The 26,341-nt window shown below is 34.2% G+C and overlaps 1 protein-coding gene across 7 annotated transcripts in view; it reads right to left on the bottom strand.

Annotated features, from left to right (window-relative positions):
• RIMS2 (regulating synaptic membrane exocytosis 2) overlaps positions 1 to 26,341 on the bottom strand; it is a 539,971-nt gene that overhangs the window by 314,909 nt on the left and 198,721 nt on the right. For all 7 annotated transcript variants that reach the window (XM_078153700.1, XM_020969889.1, XM_078153699.1 and 4 more), the window contains exons 14-15: positions 23,731 to 23,887; positions 6,891 to 7,007 (exon numbers count right to left, since the gene is read on the bottom strand). In XM_078153700.1, coding sequence (XP_078009826.1) covers positions 6,891 to 7,007; positions 23,731 to 23,887 — 274 coding nt within the window. The remainder of the gene's footprint in view (positions 1 to 6,890; positions 7,008 to 23,730; positions 23,888 to 26,341) is intronic.

Here is a 26,341-nt window from a genome sequence, read left to right as displayed (position 1 = left end):
ACTATTGGAAAGAATATTTTAAGATTTAAAAAGTGATTTACATTCATTAATTTAATCAACATTTAATCACAAACAACCTTGTGGGAAAAGAAATGAGAGGTATGCAAGAGAGAGTGCTATTTATTTTTTTAGTAAATTAATTTATTTATTTTTAGTTTTTAACACGCACTTCCACAAGATTTTGAGTTCCAAATTTCCCCCCATCTCATCCCTCCCCCCCACCATAAGATGGCATGCATTCTGAATATCCCTGATCTGCCCTCCCTTCTATCTCTTCCTCCCTCCTCTTATCCCCTTCCCCTTCAATTTTCCTGTAGGGCAGGATAGGTTTCTATACCCCATTTCCTGTATATCTTATTTCCCAGTTGCATGTGAAAACATTATTTTTAACTTTTGTTTTTAAAATTTTGGGTTCCAAATTTTCTCCCTTCCTCCCTCCCACCCACCCTCATTGAGAAGGCAAGCAACTTGATACAGGTTACACATGTGTAGTCATGCAAAACACTTCCATAGTAGCCATGTTGTGAAAAACTAAGTATATTTCCCTTCATCCTATCCCGTCCCCCATTTATTCTATTCTCTCCTTTGACCTGGTCCTTCCTTAGAAGTGTCTGCTTCTAATTACCCTCTCCCCCAACCTGCCCTCCCCTCTATAATCCTCCTGCTCTCTTGTTCCCTTCCCTCTCTATTTTCTGTAGGATAAGATAGATTTCCATACTCAATTGGGTATGTATGTTATTCTCTCTTAAGCCAAATCTGATGAGAATAAGATTCACTCATTCTCTCTCACCTTCTCCTATTTCCCCTCCACTATAAAAGCCTTTTCTTGTCTGTTTTATGTGAGATAATTTACCCCATTCTACCTCTCCTTTCTCCTTCTCCCAGTATAATCCTCTCTCACTCCTTAATTTTATTCTCCAGATATCACCCCTTCATCTTCAACTCACCCTGTGCCCTCTATTTGTCTATCTATCTATAGATCTATCTATCTATACATACATACATATAATTTTTTCCCCTCCAACTACTCTAATACTGACAAAGGACTCAATAGTTACAAATATCATCTTTCTATGCAGAATGTAAACAATTCAACCTTAATAAGTCTCTTATGATTTCTCTTTCCTGTTTACCTCTTCATGTTCCTCTTCAGTCTTGTAACTAAAAGCCAAATATTCTATTCAGCTCTGGTCTTTTCATCAAGAATGCTTGAAAGTCTTCTACTTCACTGAATATCCACTTTTTCCCCTGAAGGATTATGCTCAGTTTTGCTGGATAGGTGATTCTTGATTGCAATCCTATCTCCTTTGCTCTCTGGAATATTATATTCCAAGCCCTGCAGTACCTTAATGTAGAAGCTGCTAAATCTTGTATTATCCTGATTGTTTCCACAATGCTTGAATTGCTTCTTTCTGACTGCTTGCAATACTCTCTCCTTGACTTAGGAACTCTGAAATGTGGCTACAATATTCCTAGGAGTTTTCCTTTGGGGGAATCTCTTTCAGGTGGATTCTTTCAATTTCTACTTTGCCTCTGGTTGTAAAATATCAGGGCAGTTTCCTTGAGGTAGGTGCTATTTATTATCCTCATTATACACCATTGAAAGGAGTGTGACCTATGAGTCTCTGAACTACTCAGAGGGTCTTTAAAGATGTAGTATGGGTCATTTCTTGAAGGTCAAGGCTCCTTAAAAGAGTGTGTTTATTTCTGAGAATCCATTTACTATTTACAGCCTACATAGCAATTTCATTTGTCCTGAATGATCCAAGACTTTAGCTAGTGTCTTGTTGCTTTAACAAATGAGCCTCAAATGCTTCGCAAAAGGATTTGTCCCTCAATTTTATACAGTAAAAAATTTCATTTAGCACTTATTTCATGAATATTCTTATTCTTTAACTATACTATAAGCCTTGTGAGGGCAGGGATCATGGGATACACTTGTATATTCTCAGTAGATCTTAATATGAGATTGGTACAGAGTATTGCCTAAATAAATATTTTGTTGACTAACTGGTTTACTAAGTATGCATAAAATGTTACCAAAACATACCAGGATAATTGTAGAGAATTATAGTTTGTCACAATAATTCTAGCCTTGAAAAGCACATCAAAAGTTTATGTGTTATGATATGAATCAATAGTGTGGTAGGGAGACCATAAAGTTAACATGGTTTTAAGTTAAATGAACAAAAATATAATGTAAGCCACAAAGACTATTCTGCTTTGGCTAGACAATATCTGGAGTATTGTGTTTACCTGTGGATTATAGGGAGAACATTGGCAATGTAGAATATGTACAGAAAGGTGTGACCAGAATGATGAGAAGATTTGAAAGCCTGGAGAAGACTTGGGGGCAGGAGGAGAGATGATCCTGCCTTCAAATATCTGAGGGGATGAAAATGGATTAGGTTTATTCTCTACACCTTCTAAAGTTAGAACTACAGGAATTTCACAAAGGAAAAGTATTTTTAAAGACTAAACCTTTCTGACAGTGTTTCCACTTTTGATTCCCAAAAGAGCATCCTGAGGAAGTAATGAATTTCCCATTACTGTAACTTTTGAGTGGAACTAAGATGACCACTTTGTTGGAGATTCACACTCCTAATAGGAGTTAAATGAGTTGAACTCTGAAGCATCTTCAAATGAGAAAATCTACTGATTGTAAGAAAATATGAAACCATATTGCTAATCACTTTTGTGTACCTGCTAGAGCAGATTGCAAAACCAATCCTTGGTTATCTATAATTTACAATACTTCACATTTATATGTGCTTCAAGGTATGCAAAGTGCTTTGGATAAGTTTCTCATTTGAACCTTACAAATAAAAGTGAAAATTGAGGCTTAGTCAAGTTAAGTGACATGTCCAGAGTCACACAGCTAGTAAACTGAGATTAGGATTCAATCTCAGGCCATATTGATTCCAAGTTCAGTGCTCTATCTGCTGTACCACCTAACTGCCTTGCTCCATGTTAATAAAAGAGATGGAATAGAGCTATGCCAAACAAAATCCAATAATCATATATTAACTTTTGAATATATTTCTCTTTATATTTAGATGTCAATATTTATCATATTCCTTCATACTGCTTCAAATCTGACCAGCATCTCTAAAATTTTGTATTGTTCCTAGCCCAAAAGAGATAGTGCTGCTCATGATGATAAAAAAAAGGGTAACCTGAAGTGAATCTATGTAGTTTAGAAATCAGTTTTCCTGGTCCATAAGAGGTAATGAAGGGAAACTCACCTGTTGGGTTGCACACCCTAAAGAGGTGAAAAATGTAAAGTGATATCAAACTGCTACAACATGGGGCTTAATCATTAATCAATGTAGTATAATGGATAGAATACTAGATTTAAAGTTAGAAAATCCCTAGTTCCAAACTAACTTCTGATATTTAAGACACTGTGTAATCATGGGTAAGTCACTAAACTATTTGATTTTTGGTTTATCATCTATAAAATAGGTGTCATAATAGCTGTTACACCTACCTTATACTATAACTGTAACACTGAAAATTTTAAAGCACTATATAAATGTTAGTTATGATGATAATCATATCACAAAGAAAATAAAAGCAAAATGTCTTGTTGGTGATTTACCTGAAAACATCTATAATAATGTTTTTGCTCTAATAGTATACTTTTGTTTCTAAACTGTAAGATCAAGTGCTACATACTATTTAAGCTTCTTTTACAGTGCGTATGATGCCTATGACAACGCTCTTACATGAGAGTTTGCAATAACAACAGCTTTATCAATAAAGGACTTTGAAGATTTGCAAAACACTTCATATATTTCAGGCAATTTGATACTCACAGGATCCCTGTGGTGTAGGTACTACAAATATATACTCATTTTATTAATGCAAAAACTGAGACTCAAAGAGGTTGTGACTTGTCTAGGGATATATGCATAATGCCAGAATTAGAACTCAGGTCATCTGACTCAAAGTCCAGGGATCTTTATACAATATCAAACTGCCTGTAGTCATGAAAGTGCCACATTGGCTATGACTCTTAGCAAGTTGTAAATGCCCAGCCTTGGTTTCCTCATAATAGACCACACCTCATAGAGTTGTTGTGAGGATAAAATGAGAAAAAAAAAATTATATCTATGTATCTCTCTCTCTATATATAAATATATGTGTGTGTACACACACACACACACACACACACACACACACACACACACACACGTATTATATTTTCCAAACCCCAGAGAACTATGTAAATGCTAACTATTATTATGATACCCATGAGACTTAAGTGAAAAAAACTCAGTGAATCAGACATTTATATCTGGAAGGGACCTTGGAGGCCATTACATGCATTATTTTCATTTTACCAATAAGGAAACTAAGGCACAAAGAGCTTAAGTGATTTGGATGTGGTCACATGGCAAAAAGAAAAGATTTGCATCTAGGTCTTCCTAAGTCTATATCCAACACCCTATCCATTTTCCCACACTGCCCGTCCAAGCCTTGGCTTCATTTATCAAATGGAAATATAAATACTTGTAATATCTACCTTATAGAATAACTGTGGGAAAGGTATCTTACAAACAATAATATGTTGGATTAAGGTATTATAAATAACTCTTAAAGTGCTATTGAATTCTGAAAGCTAACTTTATCAATATCTATATGGTTTTAATTTTGGTTACTTGTGTGTTTTCCTACAGACTTGTGTGTTTTCCTACAGACTTCCCCATTTGGGGTTTTCTTGGCAAAGGTACAGGAGTGGTTTGCCATTTCCTTCTCCATCTCATTTTACAGATCAGGAACTGAAGCAAACAGGTTTAAATGATTTGCCCAGGGTCACACAGTTAGTAAGTGTCTGGGGTCACATTTGAATTCAAGTCCTCCTGACTCCAGAGCCAATGCTCTGTCCACTGCACCACCTAGCTGCTCCTTTCTTTGGTATAGGAATTCCTAGTGAGTAAATTTCCATCAAAGCAATTCAGTAACTGTTCCACAACTTATAGTCTCAGATAGATTTGAATGGAATACAGAGAGGTCAAAAGATCTGCCAATAGTCACACAGCCATTAAGCGTCTGATGCAGGACTTGAAACTGACTTTCTGTCTCTGAAAGTCATGCTCTATCCATTACATCCCTTTTGCCTCTCTCATACAACAAACACATGTTCATTCATTCACTCATTTACTCTACAAGTATTTATTATATGCTTACTAATTGCAAAACACTCTTCTAAGTACTGAGACAGATAAAAATACAATATAGATACAAAAGATCTCTTTTTCAGAAGCTTACAGTAGGGTAAGAGGATAAGACAAACAAATAATACAAAGAGAATGTAATAAATGTATATGAAAAGTACAGAGAGCTTTGAGAATTCAAATAAGTGAAAGATGAAAAGAATCAGGAAAAGCTTTGTGGAAGACATGGCATTTGCACTGGATCTTGAAGAATGGGCAGGATTTCAACAATAAGAGATGGGGTAAAGGATTGTATGTGTAAAGAATTGTGTGAGCAAAGGGGCAGAGAATGAATGAGGTACTTTCACAGATGAGCAAAACTATTTGGACTGAAACACTTTGAAATAAAATATTATAATACCCTTTCTCTATGTGAAAAATTACAGTCTTATGAGATGTTAACAAATTTGCTCAAATTTAAGAAATCACAAGGAAGATGAGAATTAGAGTGTAGTAGTTTTCATATTCTTATGATTCTTGTGACAACTACTATATCCCAAATTATGGCTAATTGTGCCTGATAAAGCCAATAATGAGATTTAATATAAATCCTGCCAATAATTAAAATGTTTACTATAGCTAAATGTTAACAAATTGATACAATATTTCTATTGTATGTAATATCTCATTAAGCAAAATGTTTCATGACACCTTACTAGAATATTAGAATATTTCTAAAACCTTGACCAGAAAAAGTCCCAGTTATTTTTTCACATAATTCTACTAAAATTATACTTACATAACAATGTATCCTCTAAATTAAGAAAGTGGAAGCATATCTCATTTTTGTTTAAATTAACAAGAAGGATCTCATATGCAAATTTACTATCTTTTAATTAAAGACCAATATTGTGAGTAAAAGATGATTTTTATGCTTTCCTAATAAAATTTTATTGGATTTAATTAATGAGGCATGGTAAGGTTGGAAGATATGTGTGTACACATACATATATATATACACACACACACACACACACACACATATATAATAGATACATATATATATAAGTATGTGCACAGGGTATCTCAAAAGTCATAGTGCAGTTTTAAGTTTAATAATTTTCAAAGTACAAAAGCTAGAAACTTACAAACATCAAAATTTGAAAGGTTAATTAAATTTTTCAAAAATATATTGACGTTTCTTATTAAAATTAAATATAACCACATCAGTCTACTCAATTTTCAGACTTTCTATAACTTTTATCAGCTGTTGCTCAGTGACTGAAGCTTTAAATTATCCAAAGAATGATATTTTTATGTGTTATTGAGAGCTTTGACATTACCCCAAAAAACTCTAATAGATATAGATCAGGTAACCAAAGTAGTTAAGCAAAAGGACCTCCTCTCTGATCAAAAAAAGTGTCAGCCAGAAACTGTTGCATAAGGGAAGGGTGGCCTGTGTTGTTGAAATGAAAATTTTTAAAATATTATTTAAAATTCACAAAAGAAATTTAAATAAACTTTCAAATGATATTTTGTTTGTGGCACTCATAATTTTACAGCTTTTAAGGCTTAAAACTATATTAAGACTTTTCGGTCACCTTGTATATAAGAAATTTTGTTTTGAATATGAAAAATTATAGGTTTAGGTTTAAAACATTTTTCAATATGAAGCAACTAGTTGAAAAAAGTATTTTTAAATTGTGTTTAATGTTATTTTATTAGATTTACCTATCTCTCTCTGGAGAATAATGGTCATCCAGGACACGATGCCTGTCCATTCGGCTGATAGTATTATAATGTCCACTAGAAGGCCGTGTCCCTCGAAGTCCCTGTTCCACAGTTCGACTGAAAGAGACAAAAAGCATCAATTACCATCTGTATCTGTGAACCATATTCATAAACTACATTGTAAAATTTTCTTTTGTAGTAGAGAAATTAGGGAAAAACAACAACAGCAAGTATAATCTTGCTGCTGTTTGTCTTTTGTTCTCGAAGAGGACCATGACATCAGAGAGTTAACAAACAAAAAAGAGAGCAAAATAAACCAAAAAAAAAAATACACCAACGCTAACATGTAGAACCTAATAGATAAGCATCACTTTACAAATTAATGAGCTGTTTATGTGTGTGCATATGTGATATGTGTGTGTGTGTATTTATGACGTATCTGAAATATCATAACGGATTTTATGCATATAAGAGGCAGCATGGTGTAGCAGATATAGAGCTCGCCTAACAGCCAATAAGATCTGAGTTTGAGTTCCATATCTGACACACACTGGCTCTGAGATGCCAAGCAAGTCAGTTAAACTCTTACTGCCCTCAGAACCTCTCTAAAAGTATAAATTGAAGAGAAGGTGTTGACTTTTACTTGTGGACAGAGTTTCCTCAATAGAGTCCCTTACATCAAAGAAATCACATGTCCAGTCCCTATTTCTAACCATAACATATAGAATATATGTAAACATATACATATATATAATATTCCAAATAATTATCTAAAATATTTACCTTAAAGGACTAAATGCATATTAGCTATTAATAATTCTCATAAAATATACATAGATAATATGTAAACAAAATATATGATACAACTATACAAACACAATTCATAGAGTTGTGATGAAAGTAGTTTGTAATCCTGAGTATAAGATATTATTATTTATGTGTCTGAATACACCCTCTAAATATCATTCAGCTCCTTATGGTATGGAGTTGATGATGGGTATTTAGGACTCTGCCAAAGAAAGAAGAATAACTTGGATGCAGTTTAGTAATAATGTCTGTTGTAAAATTTGGTAAAATGTGTGTTGTCTAAGTATCAGCAACCAAAAATATCCAAGAATGGCATAGCCAAAATCCTAAGTTTCCAGGTAAAGAAAAAAAAAAATAGTGTAATCAGGCAGAGTTCACGTACAAAGAATCACAGAAGAATCATGCAAGTCTATACTGAAAATAGTGAAGAAGTCAACAAGTATCTAGTGCCTACTATGTGTCGGGCACTGTGCTATGCACTGGGGATGTATAGGCAAAAATCAGTCTCTATTCTCAAGGAGCTCACAGTCTAATAAGAGAGACAACAAGCAAACAATTATGTACAAATAAGATATGCAGAGGATTCACTGGAAAAAATCTGAGAGGGAAGGCACTAAGATTTAGAAAGACCAGAAAAGCTTCTTACAGAAGGCAGGACTTAGTTGAGACTAACAGAGGCAAGGGAAGCCAGGAGGCAGGGATAAGAAGGAAAAGAGTTCCAAGAATGAGAGACAGCCAGTGAAAATACCCAAAGTTGGTGTGTCTTGCCAGTGTCACTGGATTGTAGAATATGGAAAGGGGTATTCAGTTTAAGAAGACTGGAAAGGTAGGAAAGATCCAGATTATAAAGGACTTTAAAAGCCAAACAGAGAGCTGAAAGTAAGAGAGCCCCTGGAGTTTAGCAAATAGGAGGAAGAATGGTCAGACCTGTACTTTAGGGATATCAATTGTATAGCTAAATAGGGAGAGACTTAAAGTAGGGAGACCTATCAGACAGGTTATTCCAAGTCCAAGCATGGAAGTTAATGAGCCAGGATGGTGACAATATTAGAGGAGAAAGAGTAGCATATTCAAAAGATGTTGGGAAGGTAGAGATGACAGAATTTTGCAAATGATTATACGTGGGTCATAACAGAAATCCCATAAAAGACAGGAAATATTGAAAAAGAAAAACACTTAAAAAAACAAGAATAATTAATCTTGCAAAACTGAGTATAATCTCATTAGGGGAAAAATGCATCTTTAATAGAAGAAGGAGATCTTTCAAGCATTCCTAACATAGAGAGCAGAACTGAGTATAATCTTTGAAATACTAATGGGTATGGGGAAGTGGGGATGACAATTGTTTATTAAGCACAGGCACTGTCCTAAGCATTTTACAAATATTGCTGCATTTGATCAAATTGCAAAGACAAGAAATAAGAGAAACTTACAAAGTTAAATGCATTTGACCATTTGTATGGCCTAAAAGATGAAGTATTACATTCTAATGGAGATAGAAAAGACAAATTCCCATGTACAATTCTATAGTTTCCTTGGAAAAAAAACTCGAAGTCTGAATGTGGCTTTGTTCTGTTATATGTATGTGTGTATGTGTATATACATACATATATGCATGTGTATATATGTGTATACACATATACACACATATATATTCATTTATATCTTTTATTTTTCCACTGCAAAAATTTCTCCCAGTACCCTTTCTTTCTCCCCATCCCATGAGAGCTACAAAAAAAAGGTGAAGAGAAAAAACAAAATAACAAAATAAATTAAATTGATCCACACTTAAAATACAAGCAGACTGTCCACCCTGGCAAAAGAATCAAGAGATATGTCTTTCATTTATCTTCTTGGTGGCCATTCTTATTCTTCGTAATTTTTCACAATTCATTTTTTTATTTTTTGAAGTTATTACTTCCATTTACATCGTTGGAATCATTATGTATATTGGGTCTTTTTGGATCTGTTTACCATAAACTCTATATCAGTTCATATAAATTTTTCCATTATTCTATTTATCATATTCATTGTTTCTTACAGCACAGTAATATTTTATTACATCATGTACCAAAAATAATTTAGCTATTCCTCAATCAAAAGCATCTCTTGTTTCCAGATGCTTACTACAAAAAGTGATTATATATGTGTATTATTCAACATGTTTGTTGTTGAATGTGGGAACTACTTATTAAGGTTATCCTTGAGATATATGCCTAGAAGTGGTGCCAAGTAGTGGCATCTCTGGGTCAATGGTATGCACACATTAATTTGTATGATATACACTTCCAAATTGCTTTTCAAAATGGCTGTACTGATTGATAACTGCACAAACAATACACTAATGTGCCTCTCTTCCCATAAGCCCTCCAACATAAACTATTACCATCTTTTGTCATATTTGACAGTTTGCTGAGTGTGATAGGAAATCTTAGGATAGTTTTAATTTTTATTTTTTTCTTATTATTAGTGAATTGAATCATTCTTTCATATGATCAATAAGTTTGAAATTCTCTGGAGAACTGTTAATATCCTTTGACCATCCTTTGGAGAAAGGATGAATGAATAAAGTATTTATTAAGCACTTTCTATGTGCTAAGCACTGGAGTACAAATATAAATGTAATACTGTCCCTCCTCATAAGGAGCTCACATTCCAAAAGAAAAGACAAAATATACACAAGGTTTCAGCTCCAAGTCAGAGATAAAGTCCCAGGGTCTTAGGACACAGGGGCAAAGTAGATGGTTTTATTTCTTTTTTTAATGTCATTTACACTGATAAAAATCATTTCAGCTTCTGACATTAAAACATTTGATAGTTCCAAGGATTCTGGTGAACTTTCTTTTCTGGGTCTTCAATAGATGTGTCTATATCACGCTTAACAATAATTGCCAGGCTTCACCTCCACAAGGGTTACTGCCAAGCATGATGGCTGAGGGCACTGAGCTGGAAGCACTGCTACTCCCAAGGTTCTTGGGTTCTGGGTCCTGGGCTGTCTCCATCAGGGTTCTGAGAGGAGATAGTAGCCAAGGTAGTAGTTGTGATTTGATCTGTTTGGCACATGCTGCTTTCCAGTCTTTCCCTCAGAATGCCTTGCTGCTTCAGTTAGGCTGGCTTACCTGCCCTGTGAGTGGCAGTTTGTTAGCAGTTGATGGGGATGGCTCCTCCTTCACAAGTTTTGCTTTATAGGCAGTTGGGTGGCATAGTGAATACAGAAATGGGCCCAGAATCAGGAAGACCTGAGTTCAAATGCAGCCTGACACTTACAAGCTGCGAAACACTGGGCAAGTCACTTAAACTCCATTTGCCTCAGTTTAAACTCAGTTTCTTCCTCTTTAAAATGGGGATAATAACACTGACCTCCCTAGTTTGTTTTGAGGACCAAATAAGATAATCATTGTAAAATGCTTAAGATCACCATCTTCGGTCTGCTGTCCAGAGGATTTCAGCTACCAAGCCGTGGAAACTAGGTGACAGTACTGCACCTAGAGTCAGGAAGATATAAGTTCAAATCCAGCCTCATGCTTACTAGTGGTGTGATCCTGGGCAAGTTACTTAACCATTCTCAGTCTCAATTTCTTTATCTGTAAAATAGGGGTAATAACACTTACCTCTCAGGTTATTGTGAAGATAAATTGAGACGATATTTGTAAAGCACTCTGCAAACCTTACAGTACTAGATAAATGCTGGCTACTATCATTATATAGCTAGCTGGCAGTGTGGATTTGGGTACTGGGCCTTGGGTCAGGAAAACCTGAGTTCAAACCTGACCTAAGACATTTACTAGCTATGTGACTTTGAGCAAGTCACAATAACGCTGTCTACTGCAGTTTCCTCATTTGTAAAACGTGGGAGTAAAAGCACCTTCCTCCCAGAGTTGTGATGATTAAATGAGATATCTGTAAATCATTTAGCACAGTGCCTGCCATATAGTAGGCACTTAATAAAGGAGGTTTTTTTTTTTCCCTTCCTTTTCTGTTCAGAGGGACACTGCTATTCTTCAAGGTTCTTAGATTCAGCATCCTGGGCTATCTCCATCAGGGTAGAACTGGTAGTGGTTCCTGGCACATAGTAGGTGCTAAATAAATGTTTATTACCTAATTAACTGGTAGTTTGACTTATCTGGTAAAGAGGAAGGTGATGCTTTCTTCATAAGGAATAGTATTTTGATTATATACCTAGAGCTATTTATTTATCTAGACATATACACATATAAGAATATATGTATGTTATTTGTCTATAACTCTTATATATTAAAACTCTAAAATCATTATCAGAGAAATGTGATACAAAGATTTATTTCCATTCCATAGCATACCTTCCTATTATAGATGCATTTATTGTTTGTTTGAAAGAAGGTTTGTAATTTCACTTAATGACAATTATCTACTTCATCTTCTGCAACTATCTCTACCCACTGATGAATAATAATATATTTCATACCCATGGCTGGGAAAGGTATAAGACTTGCCTGTTCTAATTTTTATGGGAGTTTTGTGGTATGATTTTCTTATGATATGATAGGATATTAAGTTTATGTAACCATTTTGAATTTATTTTGTAATATGGCATAAGATGAAGTGTAAGTTCTTCCAGACTGCTCTGCAGTTTTCCCCATAAGCTTTTCCCCCTACTTAATGGTATTTTATTTTTCCCAGCTACATGTAAAGATAGTTTTCAACATTCACTTTTATAAGATTTTGAGTTCCATTTTTTCTCCCTCCCTTCCTCTCCCACCCCTCCCCAAGAGAGCAAGCAATATGATATAGGGCATACATGTATAGTCATATTAAACATGCTTCCATATTAGTCATGTTCTGAAAGAAGAATCAGAACAAAAGGAAAAAACCATGAGAAAGAAAAAAAGAGAGAAAATAATATGCTTCAATCTGCATTCAGACTCCATAGTTCTTTCTCTGGATGTTCCCACAAGCTTTTATGAAATAGGAAGAGTTTCTTTTTTCCAAAATTAATTTATGTTTTGAGGTTTGTAGAACGCTATATTACTGAGTTTCACTGCTTCTGCTTCTTTCGTCTAGTCATTTACATGAATTTACTTCTCTATTTTTAAACTTATACCAAAAGATTTTAATGGTTTCTGCTTCACAATATGATTTTGAGATATGGAAATGCTATTCTATTATAATTCCAACTTTTTCTCATTATTTTCCTTGATATTCTCCATTTTTTTGTTTCTACAAATGTATTTTGTTATTATTTTATTTAGTTCTATGAAGCACAGGTGTCAAACACAAAGCAACACTCATAAGTGTGATAAGAACCAAATTAAAATGTAATTGGGAAATATTTAATAAAATAGATGAAAAATACAGTGGAACATACATAAGATTAATACATGGTTTTCTAAGTGAATATGCAGACCACAGAAATACTTATGTATGGTTTAGTTTTCCCAACCCCCACTATTTCTATTTGAGGTGAATACAACTGCTGTATGGTATTCCTTTGATAGTCTGATTGGTATAGAATTAAACTTGTAAATTAACTGCTCTCATTTTTATTATATGGCATCAGGCCAGCCATAAGCAGTAAGCATTCCTCCAGGTACTTGTGTTCCTTTTTACTTCATTTAAGAGGTACTTTGCGATTAAATTGATACAAGAAATTTGTGTGTTTTTTTATATGCTTTATTTTATGCATTTTATAGTTTTTTTTAACAGTTTCCCTTTCAATTATTGCCTAATGAATTTTGTTACCATTACATAGACGTGTTACCGATTTTTGTGGGTTTATTTTGTAGCTTGCCACTTTGCTGAAGTTTTTTTTTTCTCATTTAGTATCTTTACAGATTTCCTACAATTTTCTATGCAAATAATCATATAATCAGCAAAAAAGAATAATTTTATCTCCTCTTTACCTGTCTTTGTGCATTGAAATCCTTTCTCCTGTCTTATTATTATAGCATTCATTTCTAGAACAATATTAAATAATAGCAGAGAAAGTGGAGAGTTGTGTTTTACTCTTACATTTACAGGGAAAGCTGCTGGTTAGTGTATCCCTACTGCAGATGATGCTTTCTTTTAGTTTTAGATTGCTACTTTTATGATATTAAAAAAGAAGTGTTCTTTTTTTTAGCATAAATGAGTCTGGTGTTTGTGAAAGGTTTTTTCTGCATCTATTGAGAGAATCATGGAACACGCATGTTTTTTGTCCTTAATGTGATTATAAATTGTACTGATTGTTTTCCTAAATTTGAACCATCCTTGCATCACTAGTATAAGTCCAAGTTGGTTTTAATGAATGATTTATTGGAAGAATTATTGTAGTCTCCTTGACAAGAGTGTTTTAAAATATTTTTATCAATATTAATGATATCAATCTATAGACCTCCTTCTTTCCTCTGTATTTTCCTGAAATAGGCATTAGGACTGTATTTCTCTCACAAAAGAAGTCTGCTAAATTGTTTTCTTTCTAAATTTTTGAGGATAATTTGCATAGGATTGGTATTAACAGTTCTTTAAATCTTTGATATTAACTGTTAAATCAAATAATTGATTTAAGCAATCAAATTATTGATCTATTTTTAAATAAAAAAATAATTCATTTCAATGAATTCATTAAGACCATGAGTTTCTCATTTCTTTATTTGCAAATTCTTTGGTAATCATATTTGTATTTCTTATTTGTTTCTGTTACTTGGCATGTTTGCAAATCAAATCATCTTGTTAAGGTTTGCATGTTTTAGGAATGTTGTAAATATATCTGTTTTGTTGAAAATCCATCTTTCTCATGGTTTATTTAGACTCAGAGTTATAGAGTACGTCACCTTTGTTTATTTCTTGAGCTTCTTTGCTTTTTGGAAAAGTATTCCATTCCCTTCTGTTACTTCTAGTAGGCACAGAATACATTTAAATTATCATTCAAATACTATTTATTTAAATTATTCAGATATTCTTTTCTTTATATTTGAAAGTCTTTCTCCTTGTTGCTTGCAAAATTTATTCTTTCTCATTGGAATTGTTAAATTTAATCACTATTTTTCTTGGAATTTGCAGCCTGGGTTTTTTTTTTCCTGTGGACAGTGTGTGGATTCTTTAATTGACCCTTTGTTTTCTGTATTAACAAGTTCTCACAGTAGTTTTCTTATATTATTTCTTGAATTAAATAACAACTGTAAAGCACTTAGCACAGTGCCTAACTCATAAGTGCTATATAAACATTAGTCATTATTGTTGTTATTATTATTATTATTATATTTAGATTTTTCTGAACTGTCATATACTTCCGAGAGCCCAATGATCCTTAAGTTGTTTCTACGCAGCCTATCTTCAAGATTAGTATATTTTGCTTCTAGAGAGATCATGATTTATTTTAACATTATTTGTTTTGAACTTTCTGTTTTCTTATTATCCTTCACTTCTGTACATTATATTTCCAATCAATTATATCCTCTTTTGCTTTTTAATTTTTTTGGTGGGGGGGGGAGAAACTCACTACTTTGGATTCAAGTTTTTCTACTCTGCTAATTATCTCTGCTATATAAGCCATTAATCCTGCTTTCATGATACTCAATTCTTTTGAACCACTTGGAAACATGCTGTTGTGATTTACTGTTCTCTTAAGAATCAACAGGGTCCCTTGTCTTATCAGATGACGGTTCAATTTCTTTGTTTTGCAATATATATACATAGATGTTGGGTCAAGTGATGATGTTCTGATGGCCACCTTCCATTATGTATAAATATCTCCCTATTGATATATCTACGGCTGCATAAGATTTGTTAACAGAGTTTCCTTCCTCCTGAAATCTTTGGTAATTTCTATCTTTTTCTCCATATATTCTCATGACTCACTTTCTGACTTCTTCCCTTTTGATGATAGATTCTCCAAGGGCTAGACTTCAAAACTATCTCAGCTTCTCCCACTGTCGGGAATTCACTTTTCAAAGCATTAGCTCCTACCCAATTAACTTTACAGAGAAAAGAACTGCCTCTCTATTTGGATGCCAATGTCCTTTTTCTCAGGCATAATACAGCTCTCCTCATACACCCTGGTACCCTTCTCTACATCACTGTTTAAAACCTTCTGTTCTTGGCTAGGAAGATTACTTTTATATGTGGGGGGACTGGCAGATAATAGTGCTTTCTGTCATAGAATGGTGGGGACAGAGCAAAGTATGCTGGTAAAGACTAACGCAGCAGCAAGACTTGAGTTTTAGTTCATCTTAGCCACACTTTACCTCTCTGAGCCTTTTTCCTTTGCTATAAAAATAAAAAGGGACAGATAGATAAATAGACAAATATATCTAATCTATAGGTTCTCCATCTATCTGAATGTCACCATCATCATAATAATATTGATATAGTGCTTCACATATATTATCTCTTAACCCTACAGATCCTACAGGTAGCTACTGTTATCCCCATTTTGTGGGTGAGAAAACTGAGTCTGAGAGCAGTTAAGTGACTTGCCCAGGGTTATGTGCCCAGAAAAGTGTCTGAGACAGCTTTTGAACTTAGAACCTAACCCTAATGCATTGTTGCTGGAGTTGTGAACTGATCCAACCATTCTGGAGAGTAATTTGGAACTATGGCCAAAGGGCAATCAAACTGCATATCCTTTGTTCTAGAAATTCCACTACTAGATCTGTATCCCAAAGAGATCATAAAAAAGGGGAAAGAATCCCACATGTACAAAAAAATTTATAGCAGCTCTTTTTGTGTTGGCAAAGAATTGGAAATTGAGGGGATGCCCATTAATTTAGGAATGGCTGAACAAGTTGTGGTATATGAATGTTATGGAATACTATTGTTCCATAAGAAATGATGAGCAGGTGGACTTCGGAAAACCTGGAAAGATTTATATGAACTGATGCTGACTGAAGTGAGAAGAACCTGAAGAACATTGTACACAGTTAACAGTAACACTGTGCAATGATCAACTATGACTGACTTAGCTCTTCTCAGCAGTACAGTGATTCAAAACAATTCCAAAAGACTCATAATGGAAAATGCTATCTACATCCAAAGAAAGATGGAGTCTGAATGCAGATCAAAACATACTATTTTCACTTTTTTGGGGGGGGTTGTGATTTTTTTTTTTTGCTTTTGTTCTATTTCTCCTTTCACAACATGACTAATGCAGAAATGTTTTACATTATTGCACATGTATAACCTATATCAGATTGCTTGTCATCTTGGGAAGGAAGGAGGGAAAGGAGGGAGGGAAAAATTTTTGGAACTCAAAATCCTTCAAAAAATTAATGTTGAAAATTGTATTTACATGTAATCGGAAAAAAAAATAAAATACTACTAATTTTTAAAAATACATTTAGGCAGTTACTTTCAATTGATTGGTGGTATCTACTAAGATTACATCAGGAAAAAAAAACAGACTTAATTTAACTGTGGATAACCAAGGAAAATGAAAGTCTACCAGGTTATACATTTAACCAAGCTTTTGAAAGGAAAAAAAAGTCTAGAAAATATAATAGTACTTTATCATGGGGCAGCTAGGTGGCACAGTGGAAAGAGTTCCAAGAAGTCGGGAAGATTTACCCTCCTGAGTTCAAATCCAGCCTCAGACACATACTAATTGTGTGACCCTGAGCAAGTCATTTAACCCTGTTTGCCTCAGTTTCTTCATCTATAAAATGAGCTAGAGAAGGAAATGGCAAACCATTCCAATATCTTTGCCAAGAAAACTCCAAGAGAGGTCACAAAGTGTAGGCCATGACTAAAAAGTGACCAAACAACAAGAAACTTAATTTTTATAAACTAAGATATCAAAAGTGAAAAGGGGGGAAATCCTAAAATGATTAGTCTCTTAATAATTAAACTTTTCATTTCTACATAGCACCCCCTATTCAATAAAGTCCAATGACTCCCTATTACCTCCAAGATCAAGCAGAAAATACTTTGTTTGGCTTTTAAAGCCCTTTGTAACCTGGCCCCTTCCTATCTTACCAATCTTCTTATACTTTACTCCTTGTCACATAGTCTATGAATCAGTGACACTAGTCTATTTTCTATGTCTCACAAATTACATTCTATCTCCAGGCTCCAGTTGCCCCCCATATCTGGAATGTTCTTCTTCATCTACACCTCCTAGCAATAAAGCAAATATTACATAAAGGAAGTCACAAGAATTTTCTGGTTCCCCAGTGCATATAAAACTACACTGTAGTTTTAAGAGTGCAATAGTATGATATCTGGAAAAATACACATATCTTAGATAAACAATATTGTTTAAAAAAAATGCTAACCCTCATCTGAGCCTTCAATAAGTCGTAATCCTTTTTGCTGGTACAGGGTCGTGCCTCAGTGTTAGCGACTGCTGACTGCTCAGAGTGGTGGTGCTAAAGGTTAGATTACTGTGGCATTTTCTTAAAATAACACAACAATGAAGGTTGCCTTTTCAATCGATTCTTCCTTTCATTTGAACATGTAGAGGCCATTGTAGGATTATTAACTGGCCCAATTTCAATATTGTTGTGTCTCAGGAAATAGGAAGGCCCAAGCAAAGGGAGAGAGTCAGGGGAACAGTTGATTGGTGGAGAAGTCAGAATATACACAACATTTATCAATTAAGTTCACCATCTTATATGGGCACAGTTGTGGCACCCCAAACAATCACAATAGTAACATCACTGAACAGAGATCACCATAACAGATATAATAATGATGAAAAAATTTGAAATATTGAGGAAATTACCAAAATGTGACAGAGACATGATGTGGGCACATGCTTTTGGAAAAATGGTGCTGATAAACTTGCTCAATGAAGGGTTGTCACAAACTTTCAATTTGTAAAAAACATAGTATTTGCAAAATGCAATAAAAAAGGTATGCTTGCATACATATATACGTATATATTCATGTGTATATGAATATATACACATATATTTTGTTTGTAGATAGATATTTGCATGCTGTCTCCTGTATTAGAATGTGAGCTCCTTGAGAACAAGGATTTTTATTTTGTCTTTCTTTGTATCCCTAGGACTCAGCCCCGTGCCAAGCATATGATAGGTACTTAATAAATGTTTATTGACTGATTCCACATTTCAAAATATTTACTTGTATATCAGTGGCCTTCCTCAGATCATTTTAACAGTTTGGCTCTGTCAATCTAACCTAATAATCAGTTGTTATTTAATAATCCATATTTTAACTTCTTTTTTTTTAAATTAAAAAACAAACTATATTTTTAATCAAATTACTAGGAAAATATGCCATAGTCTTGAGCAGATGTATATTTGAATTGCCTCCAGTATAAAGAGAACAAGGTCCTTTACAACACAATGACATGGCTAGGCTATGTGCAACATGTTCAGAAAGCCCTACCAGACAATAACTGGGTAACGGCAACAGCTGCCTCCTCAATTCTGTAAGAGCAAAAGTTGTCATTTGCAACCCGCCTCACTCTAATGAAGCTTAAGTTGTCTTTCTACCCTTTGTTCTCAGAGGGTTGCTTCAACAAGTCATTTCTATTGAAGAGGGCCAATTAACAATACCAGCATCACATATTACATCCTGTTCTACTTTAGGAAAAACTACTTTTCCCTAGGCTAGTTATCTATTACTCCTTTAAGAAAGAGGCTTAAAGTTAGTATACAAAATAAAAGAGGCTTTTGCTTACTTTAATACTATTGAACATGCTAAATCTCTCTCTCTCTCTCTCTCTCTCTCTCTCTCTATATATATATATATATATATATAATATATATATACATAAAATACATATATATATATATACACACACATATAACTATGATATACTATAATATATGATATGTAATAATGTATATAATACATGCTATAATATAAAATAATATACTATATTACATATACATATATGTATATGTATGTATATTATTTTGGGGGTTGTCCCTACAGAAACTTCTTACCACTCAATAAGTCAGAAAAAAATGCGGGAGAAAATAGGAATCACTATCATTTCTGAACATCTTGAAGGACTAACAATGTAGAAATCCTTCAGTGACCTGGTAGCCTAATAATGGAAAGTAAGAAGAAATACTATATAGCAATATATTATTTATATAGTAGGAAGCTTTTCAGAGTTCCTATCCAAAATGCCTTCTTTTACTCTGCTATTATTACCTTTTAATCTCAGGTTCTTACATGGAGGAAAAAAGGCCTATCCAATTATCTCCCTTTTTCAATTAGAAATAACCTCAGCATTTTTGTGATATATGAAAATGGTCCAATCATGTTCCTATTAGATATGACAACTGCATCAACTAAAAGTAATTGGCTGCCACAGGAACTCAAATCAGAAGACAGGGAGGTGGGGGAGGTGGGAAACTGCCATTAACCATAAATGAAAGGATACTTCAACCTCTCATGAATACAATACCTCTTGTGCACCTAAAAACCATTAAAACTACAATGATCCTACTAATAGGATGAGATTCAGGTTCTATAATCCTCCTATGCTACCTTCAATCCCTATTTTAGCACATTTTTTCCCATTTTTTCACCTAAAGGCTAAAGCATATAATGGAACCAATGGAATCTAAGGGGCTGATATGAAACTCCTATAAGATTATGCTTAAATTGTAAGCAGCCTCGATTTATTCATTCTTAAACTTAATCTCAAAAGTAAAAAGAAAATTAAATCCAAGCTCCTTTTAAAATATACTCATCTTCCTACCCTTGACAATCACTAACAATGACTCATTTCACAATAAATGACAGCAAATCTATCTTTTTGGCATGGCAACTATTTCAAGTTAAGGATAACTATATACCAAGACAGTTTTTTATTATACTTTTGGATATTTCTAAATGTTCAGAAATTTTTTCTATGCACAATACCTAATTTGCCTTGTTGCAACTTTTACTCATTGCTCCTGATTTTGCCCCTTAGGAGCAAGTAAAACAAGTTTAATCACCCTTTTAAAAAATATAGATTTTTTATATTTCACTAAATATAATTGAGCATGTATATACAGTTTCACTTTTTGAACCAATTCAAATGTGTGAGGTATATGCATTCCACCCTCTACCATTTCCCCCTCCACTGTAAAAGTTCTTCTTTGTATACCTCTTTTATGTGCGATAATTTTTCCCATTCTTCCTCCCCTTCCCTCTTTTCCCAGGGCGTCCCTCTTTCTCACCTAAATATTTTTTCTTACTTCATTCCAACATAATAAACTCATTCCTACCCCCCTTTTCTATGTAGAATCCTTCTGACTGCCTTAATAATGATAGAGTTCCTAGGAGATATATGTGTCATCCTCTCATATAGAAATATACACAGTTTAACCTTATTGAGTCCCTTTTGATTTCTCTTTCATGTTCACCTTTTTATGCTTCTCTTAAGTCTTATATTTGAAAGTCAGATTTTCTATTCAGCTCTAATCTTTTCATCCGGAATTCTTGAAAGTCCTCCATTTAATTAAATACCTGGTTTTTTTTTTCCCATTGAAGGATTATACTCAGTTTTTCTGGCTAGGTTATTTTTGGTTGTAATCCCATGTCTTTTGCTTTCCTGAATGTCAAATTCCAAACCTTCTGTTCTTGTAATGTACAAGCTGCTAAATCCCTGTGTGATTCTGACTGTGGTTCCATGGTATTTCAATGGTTTCTTTCTGGTGTCTTGAAGTATTTTCTCTTTAACCTGGGACTCTGGAATTTGGCCATACTATCCCTAGGAGTTTTCATTTTGAGATATCTTTCAGGTGGTGATCAGTGAATTCTTTCAATATCTATTTTACACTCCAGTTCTAGGATACTGCTATGGGGTCCCAAATGGGAAAAAGCCATAAAATACAGCAATAAGTGAAAAATCTATAAAAACTTAAACTCTATGAAAGGTGGAAGTCAGGACATGGTAACCTATTTACAATCATAACTTAGATACTGAATTATATTTTAGACACTGAGCCTTAAGATACTATGACCAAAGCCAAAAGAAGAATATTGTGACCTATATGTGACTGTGAGATGACCAATACAGAAACTTACATTTAGGTATAACACTGGCTTAACTCCCAAGCACATTACTAACCAGAAAACCAAAAATATCCACCAATTAGTAGTGATGTACTCTCTAGCTCCTCCTGCCATTCTTTCCTTTCCTGACTGCTTTCTATAATTACCATGGGGATTTTGGGGGTTTTTGCAAGGATCCACTGAATTGTCTAGCAGTTGCCTCAGATTGTCCCTGTTTTGCAAGTAATGATGGATTAAACTACCACCTATAATTAACATGGAGATATTTGGCCTCTTTCTTTGGTATCAAACGAACACCCCATGGTTATAGAGGAGGTACAGGATTCCCCAGCCAGGTGAATTCCGGATGTTACACCTGGAGATAGCTTTCCTTGATAATTTCTTAAAATATGGTATCTAGACTTTTTCTTTGACCATGTCTTTCAAGTAATCTAATAATTTTAATATTCTCACTCCTTTATCTATTTTCCAAGTAAATTGCTTTTCCAGGGACAATTTTTGCGTTTCCTTCTATTTTTTTTTCACTTTTTTGAATTTGTTTTGTTGTTTCTTGGTGTCTGATAGAGTCATTAACTTCCACTTGCTCTGTTTTGTTCTAATTTTTAAGGAATTATTTTCTTCAGTGAGCTTTTTTTACCTCTTTTTTTCAATTTGGCAAATTCTGTATGTTAAGGTTTTATTTTCTTCAGTATTTTTATGCCTCCTTTACCAAGCTGTTAACTGCCTTTTAATAATTTTATTCCTTAGCATTCTTTTTCATAATTTTTCTCTACAATTCTTATTTGATGTTAAAAATAATTTAGCTCTTCCAGGACTTTCTGTTGAGCTTGTGTCCAATTCACATTTTTTTTTCCTTTGAGGCTTTGATTGTAGCTGTTTTGACTTCATTGTCTTCTTCTGGGTTTGTGTCTTGATCTTCCCTGTCACCATAGTAGCTTTTTACAGTCAAGTCCTTTTGTTTTTGTTGTTTGTTCATTTTCCCAATCTGTTTCTTTATTTGGAACTTTATGTTAATGTTGGACTCTCTTCCTAGCATGAGGAGGGGAGGGGCTCTGTCTCAAGCTTCAGTTTTTGTTTTTGTTTTTGTTTTTCACACTGCTGTTTTCAGAGATAGTTATCAGGTTTTGTAAATTTTTGGTGCTTCCAAGGTGGTGTGATCTGGAGAGAAGTATGGTCACTGATCTCTTGGTCTGTACTCTAGTCCTTACCCAAGAAGAGCACCAGATCCCTTAGGATTGCAATTAATACTGCTCCTCAGGGCTCCTCCTCCTTTTGGAGCAGAAACTATACTGTTCATCAGGGTCCCTAAATCTTTGGGGCTGAAAGTGATATTTTCCTTCAAGGCTTCCATTCCCACTTGACCAAAAGTGCCCCTTTCTGCCCTTGAACTATAAATCAGAAGTAGGTATAGGCAATGCAGTTGCCAGTCTCATCCTGTGTCCAGTGCTCTTTCTGACCAGTTGCCAAGTCCCCTTACTCTCTCTGTCTTGAGTTCCTGAAGCTACGGCTGCAGTTTGAGGCATTATTAACGTTGTTTGGAGGGGAATGTTGGGAAAGCTCCACTCAACCATCTAGACTCTACCTCTGGAAGTCTCTCTGATCACTCTCCTATAAGACAGCATTATCACCATGAAGTCTTCTTTACTCCAATTACTAAATGCTGACAAGCTACTCTTGGTTTCTCCTAGTTTATTATGTCTTTCCCAACTTCCATCATTTAGCTTTCAATTTGTTTTAGTAGATTCAGAACACTTCTGAAAGGGGTTGCAGATATATCACTGTATCCACCTTCAATGTTTCTAATTTACTACTCTGGACCTCACCCTTAGGATGTATGATTAAATCTGGCTTCTTAAGTGGCAAGACCCTATTTGTCTAATAGAATAAAACATGAGTTAAACAAAGCAACACAGATTTCTTCAAAAAGAGTATTAAATAGTACCTCATTGTATTTAAAGAGTTTTTCTTTTCCTCAAATAGCTATATTCTTTTGCTATATTTTTACAGCATTATATGAAGTTAGCTACCACAGAATTCATATCCTAGTTTCATTTCCTAACAACAGAAGTATGAAATATACAATATTACTTACCTTTGTGGAGGAGGGACACTGGGTGACCATGACCTAGTTCTTCCTATGCTATCTACTCGGTGAGGGGACACAGACTGTGAACAATGATTTGATGACATCACTTGTTCTGGCACTGACAATGTTGAACTCTGAAGGTCTCTTCCATTGTGTCGATAATCTACAGAGCACAAATATTGAGGTTCAAGTCATTTACAGACTTTTTAAAAATTGTCTTGCTTTAAACAACATATGCTTAAATTATACTTTTAGAGGGAATATATGAAAAATAGGTAAGCAATTATCATATGTGAAAAACCTTAGTGAGTAACATAAACTGTGACATTTTTATATTATCTGGCTCTTCAAATTTATCTAGAACTTCATTGAACACTTATAATATATTAACCACTGTGTTAGATTCAATGGAGGTTTACAAATAATAAAACTTAATCTCTTCCCTTCACACCCTGACAGTCTTGCAATTCAACTGAATTCCATTCAACAAATGTTTATCCAGTACAAAGTATGAAGCACTGAACTAGCTTCTGGGGATTCAAAGGAAAAACAAAACAATCCTTAGGTCTTACATTCTATTGGGCATGTACAACCTGTGTTCAAATAATTAAGTACAAAGTATTTATGAAGAAATACAAAATGATTTAAAGAGGGAGAGAATGCTAAGAACTAAGGGAAAGAAAGGAATTAGTAAAAGCTCAGGCACCTAAGCAGTACATTGAGCAAAACCAGGAATTTGATGAAACAGAGGTGAGAAGGGTGTATATTCTAGATATGGGAAATCTACTGTGCAAAGGCACAGAATAGAAAATGGAATCTCCTGTTTGGTTAAGCAGCAGAACTGTTTGACTGGAATGGTGTACAGAAAGAGGAAAGATAAATGATACAGAGATTGTTGAGGGCTTTAATTTGGGGGTTGATGATTTTATATTTTATCCTAGAGACAATAGAGAACCAACAAAGATTCCTTAGTGAACATAATATGGACAAAGCTGTGTTTTAAGAATGTCAGCCAGCAATTCTGTGAAAGACAAACTAGAGAAGAGAAAGGCACGAGACCACTTCAGAAGTTATCACAAAATTCCAGGTAAGAAGTGATAAGATAACAAATTAGGATAGAGATTATGCAAATGGAATAAGAAGAAAGATACAAGAGATGTTGTGGAAGTAGGATAAGTAAAAGTAGGCATTTTTATGCAGTACTGAGATAGAGGAAAGAGACAAAAAATGACTGAGAAGTTGTACACTTAGGTGACCAGAATGATTGTGGTAACATCAATAACAATGAGAAATTTGTAGGATTAATTAGTTTGGAGAAAGCCATAATGAATTCTATTTTGAAAATGTTGCATTTGAGATTCCTATAAGATATTCTGGTGGATACGTCTAGCAAGCAGAGGGTAATATAGTACTGGAATTCACTATAAAAAGATCTGGAAGTCATATATATATATATATACAGAAAACAAGTGAACTTTTGGAAACTGATATCACCAAGGATAAAGTTCATATGAGTTAACATATTTAAAGCTCTTCACAAACCTTAAAATCTTACATAAATGCTATCTTTTGATATTATTCTTAATGATAATAAAGATAAGAGGCCTCAGAACAGAACCTTTGTGGAAAAAAAAATCTCACCTTTGTGGATACTAGCACCTCCTAGGAGGGAGGAGAAGATAAAGAATGGTCAGAAAGGTAGAAAGAAAATCGAGAAAACAGTTGGAAAGAAGCTGAGAAAATATCCACGAAACAGGAAACAAAATAGATCCAAAATAGACAAAACTATGTATTTCAGAAAAGGAAGCCATAAATCATATGAATATATGCTATACATACTATAAATCATAGCCTGGTAGAGCCCCATTTATTCAAAACTGATTTCTTTCTTAAAAGAGAGAGCCAATTCCACTGGCCCTCATGTCTGGCATAGTGATTAATGGAGAAAGTACAATATATTCTCTAATCCTTAAAAGGACAGAACAATGGGTAAGGAGATTCCAGCATATAAACTGACTAGCTGGAAAAAGTAGGCAGGACTTAAATATGGTCTTCTCGGGGCTCCTTTCAAAGGGCCCTCTATTCTCATTTCTCTCTTCTGGTGCCCTTCCTGGACAATTCTTAACCTTTTTTGCTGGTAGCTGACTAGAAAGTCCTGCTAGGCCCAGGACAGGTACCAATTAGTAATCCAATTCTTTTCAGGAATGCTCTGTGTGTCTTGTATATTTTAAGTGATTTAAAAACTTTATTCTTAACTTACACAAGTAATTTTTTTTTATAAATGTGCATGTTTGTTACTAAGCTAGAAATATTCCCAAAGGTTTAGGTGATTTCTGCTTCGTATTAATTACTTCTTTTGAGTAAAATTGTCTATTTATTTAACAAGATTCAATTCACCAATTATTCTATTACTTGCTGACAAAAGGTCCCAAGGTAAAAAGAACCCTGACATCTTCAGAAATTTGGTAGAGAAAATGGCAACACTTTTAACAGATCTTCTGGAGTTAATAGATACATTTGTAACAACAGATAGAATTTAAACATAAGGTCATGATGGGGTATATATTCCAGCCTTATGGAATGAATGAAAGATAAACATAGAAAAGCAGAATAAGAT

Source organism: Phascolarctos cinereus, unplaced genomic scaffold, assembly GCF_003287225.1.
Source record: "Phascolarctos cinereus isolate Bilbo 61053 unplaced genomic scaffold, phaCin_HiC Scaffold_4;HRSCAF=312, whole genome shotgun sequence".
In the NCBI taxonomy this organism is placed as follows: Eukaryota; Metazoa; Chordata; class Mammalia; order Diprotodontia; family Phascolarctidae; genus Phascolarctos; species Phascolarctos cinereus.
This window is presented reverse-complemented; position numbering and strand designations above follow the sequence as displayed.